Source organism: Sminthopsis crassicaudata, chromosome 6 (assembly GCF_048593235.1).
Source record: "Sminthopsis crassicaudata isolate SCR6 chromosome 6, ASM4859323v1, whole genome shotgun sequence".
Classification (NCBI taxonomy): Eukaryota; Metazoa; Chordata; class Mammalia; order Dasyuromorphia; family Dasyuridae; genus Sminthopsis; species Sminthopsis crassicaudata.
The window spans coordinates 245,558,786-245,562,070 of record NC_133622.1 but is presented as its reverse complement, the minus strand read 5'-3'; the positions used below and the strand labels follow the sequence as shown (position 1 = coordinate 245,562,070).

At 38.4% G+C, this 3,285-nt stretch overlaps 1 protein-coding gene across 1 annotated transcript; it reads right to left on the bottom strand.

Moving 5' to 3' along the window:
• Positions 1–623: 623 nt before the first annotated feature.
• Positions 624–1,571, bottom strand: LOC141547075 (olfactory receptor 4D9-like). Its single transcript, XM_074275423.1, has one exon. It carries the CDS (start codon positions 1,569–1,571, stop codon positions 624–626), a length of 948 nt encoding a protein of 315 aa, XP_074131524.1.
• Positions 1,572–3,285: the final 1,714 nt, after the last annotated feature.

Sequence of the window (3,285 nt, the reverse complement as noted above, 5' to 3'; positions counted from 1 at the left end):
ACTTTCTGGGAAAGTAGACAATTCTTTCTAACTTTTTTCCCTGGGGAGACACAAGGAATTTCTCTGATTGGTCCTTTCTCTGATTGACTGACCTCAATGTGATTGTCAGCCCTCTCAAATAAATCAGGGGCTCTTATGCTTAAGTCCCTGATACATAAATGAAATCAATTATTATTTATGTAGTATATTAGAGCCTGAAGGGACTTGAGACCAAAGAATGTTAAAGTTAGAAGGCACCTTAGAACACTTCCTCCAATCCCTATAGTCATTATATGCAGAGAGGTTACATCATTTGCCTTAGGTCACTCAGTGAGCTGGCAGTAGGTTCAGGTCTCCTGGTTCCCAGGCCATTGGCTTTTCCATTTTTAATGTGGAATCTTTAACACAGATATTCTTTGAGATGAGATGCATCTGGTGTGTCTGTGCATGTTCTGTACCTTGTTTTTTTTTTTTTGTTGTTGTTGTTCATGGAATAATCCCAACTTTTTGCCTTCACTGATTACTTAAGTTAACTCCCATCATTATACATGGGATGCAGATATTTGTAAAGATGTACCCCCTGGAATACCTGCCTCATGGTAATAATGGGCATCAATTTCAAGTCATTTTTTCCCATTTCCCTGTTAACCCAGAGGCAATTTCTTTGCAGAAGTTATAAATCTTCTGTGCAATCTTCTCATGGTTGATTTCATCTCTTGGTTTCTCAGTGTGTAAATCAGGGGATTCAAGAGAGGGGAGATGAAAGAGAAGGCAACAGTGATGGTCCAGTCAGAGGGAAGGGTAGTAAAAGGTCTAGCATATACATAGATACTGGGCACAAAATGCAATGTGATTACAGTGATGTGGGACGAGCAGGTAGAGATGGCTTTCCTCTTGCCCTCTCCTGTATGAGACCTCAACATCACCATGATGACTGTGTAGGACACAAGGAGTAGAAAGAACAAAAGAGCTGTGAGGAGACCATTGCTGCAGATAATTAGGATCTCCAGAGTAAAGTTTTCAGTGTTGGAAAGTTTGAGGAGTTGGGAGATATCACAATAGAAACTATCAATAATATTGGGCCCAGAGAAGGGGAGTGGGAGCAACAGAGAGATCAGTACACTGGAGTGTATGAAGCCTCCCACCCAGGCTGACATTAGAAGCCCAAAACACTTTCCTTTACTCATGAGGGTCACATAATGAAGGGGCTTTGAGATGGCCAAATAACGATCAAAAGCCATTACCGATAGAGAAAAAGCATCAACTCCACCAAGAAAGTGGAAGAAAAACATCTGTGTAAAGCAGCCACTGAAAGAGATGGTGTTTCTTTCAGCTAAAAGATCAAATAAAACCCTTGGAGCAGTGATGGAGGAGAAGCAGATATCCACAATGGATAGATTTCGGAGCAGGAAGTACATAGGTGTGTGGAGGCGAGACTCAAAAGTCACAGTGAGCAAGATAAGGAGATTTCCCACTAGAGTTGTTACATACACCAGGAGTAATAAGAGAAATAAGATGATGCTTAACTTTGGAGACTCGGTAAGCCTCATAAAAACAAATTCCTTCACCCTGGTCTCATTCCCCAGATCCATTGCTCATGTTTCTTCTTCCTTCACCATCTTAAGAAAAAAGAGTTAAATAATAAGCAACATAGACATTTACTCACCCTCATCCTTCAACTACACTCATCATCTGCTGATTTCATTTCTACTCATATACTATTGAATAAAGCTAGACTAAATCATAAAACAATAGTGAATAGACCCATTACATTTTAGCACACAATCTGAACTGGAGTCTCATGAATGCGAAACAATCCTTTTTTAAAACCTCCCTAATTGATTGATTCACTGTCCTACTAACCCTATCACTTTTCCAAACCTTTTAATATCTCCTCAGATCTCTTAGTTCTTCCTTTTTCTACCTTCTTAATTGAGAACCTTGCCTCATGTTTCATTTTTAAAAATTGACACTCCCCAAGATCTCTCTCTTCTTTCTTCTTCCTCATCTGACACCCTCAGATGCCTCCTTAATTTCTATCTCATATAGTGAAGTTGTCCTTCCCCTTGACAAGGCAAACCATTTCACATGGACAAGTAATTCCATTGCACCATGACTTATCCACAAATTGTCCATTTTGTCATACCCAGTATATTAATACCTTTTTATTTTCAAAATACATGCAAATATAGTTGTCAGCATTCATCCTTGCAAAATCTTGTGTTCCAAATTTTCCTTTCTCTCATCCCCTGACCCTAGATCACAAATAATCCAGCAGAGGGAAAATGTGTGCAATTCTTCTAAACATATTTCCACATTTATTATGCTGCATGAAAAAAAGTCAAGGTGGAAAAAGGAGAAAAATGAGAAAGGAAAAAAAGTAAGCAAACAACAACCAAGATAAAAATACTATGCTGTGATCCACATTCTGTCTCCATAGTCTTCTTTCTGGATAAGGATGGCTCTTTCCATCACAAATCTATTGGAATTGTGTTGAATCACCTCATTGTAGAAAAGAGTCACGTCCATCACAATTGATCATCACCTAATCTCGTTGCTATGTACAATATCCTTCTAGTTCTACTCACTTTACTTAGCATCAATTTATGCAAGTTCCTCCAGCCTTTTCTTAAATCATTCTGCTAATCTTTCTTCTAAAATAATAACATTCCATAACACTCATATACTATAACTTATTCACCCATTCCCCAACTGATGGGCATCCACTCAGTTTCCTGTTCCTTGCCATTACAAAAAAAGACTGCTATAAACATTTTTGCCCATGTGGGTAATTTTCCTTTTTTATGATCTCTTTGGGATATAGATCCAGTAGAGACTCTGCTGGATCAAAGAGTATGCACACTTTGTTAGCTCATTGGGCATCATTCCAAATTGCTCTCCAGAATGGTTGGATCACTTGAGAACTCCACAACCAATATCATTCCCACTCTCACTTATTTTCTCTCTCTCCCTTTCCCAGCTACTTCCCTAATGCCTATAAACGTCATGAAAAGATCTTCTAGTATATTTGTTACATGTCTTGGAAAAATTTCATTTCATAAAATCTTCACTTCAATCACCTTTGCCCTCTGTTATGCTATATCTTTCTGCCTTTTTTGGCTAAAATTGTTGAGAAGACAGTATACAAGAAGATTCTTTGCTTGTTTCCCTCATGTTGGCTTCTCTACAGTCTGGCTTCCAACTTCATCCCTCAACTCTTTTCAAAGTTACCAATGATCTCTTTATTGCCAAATCTAATGACTTTTATATTCTTTATTCTTCTTCTCTGCATCCTTTGGATACTGC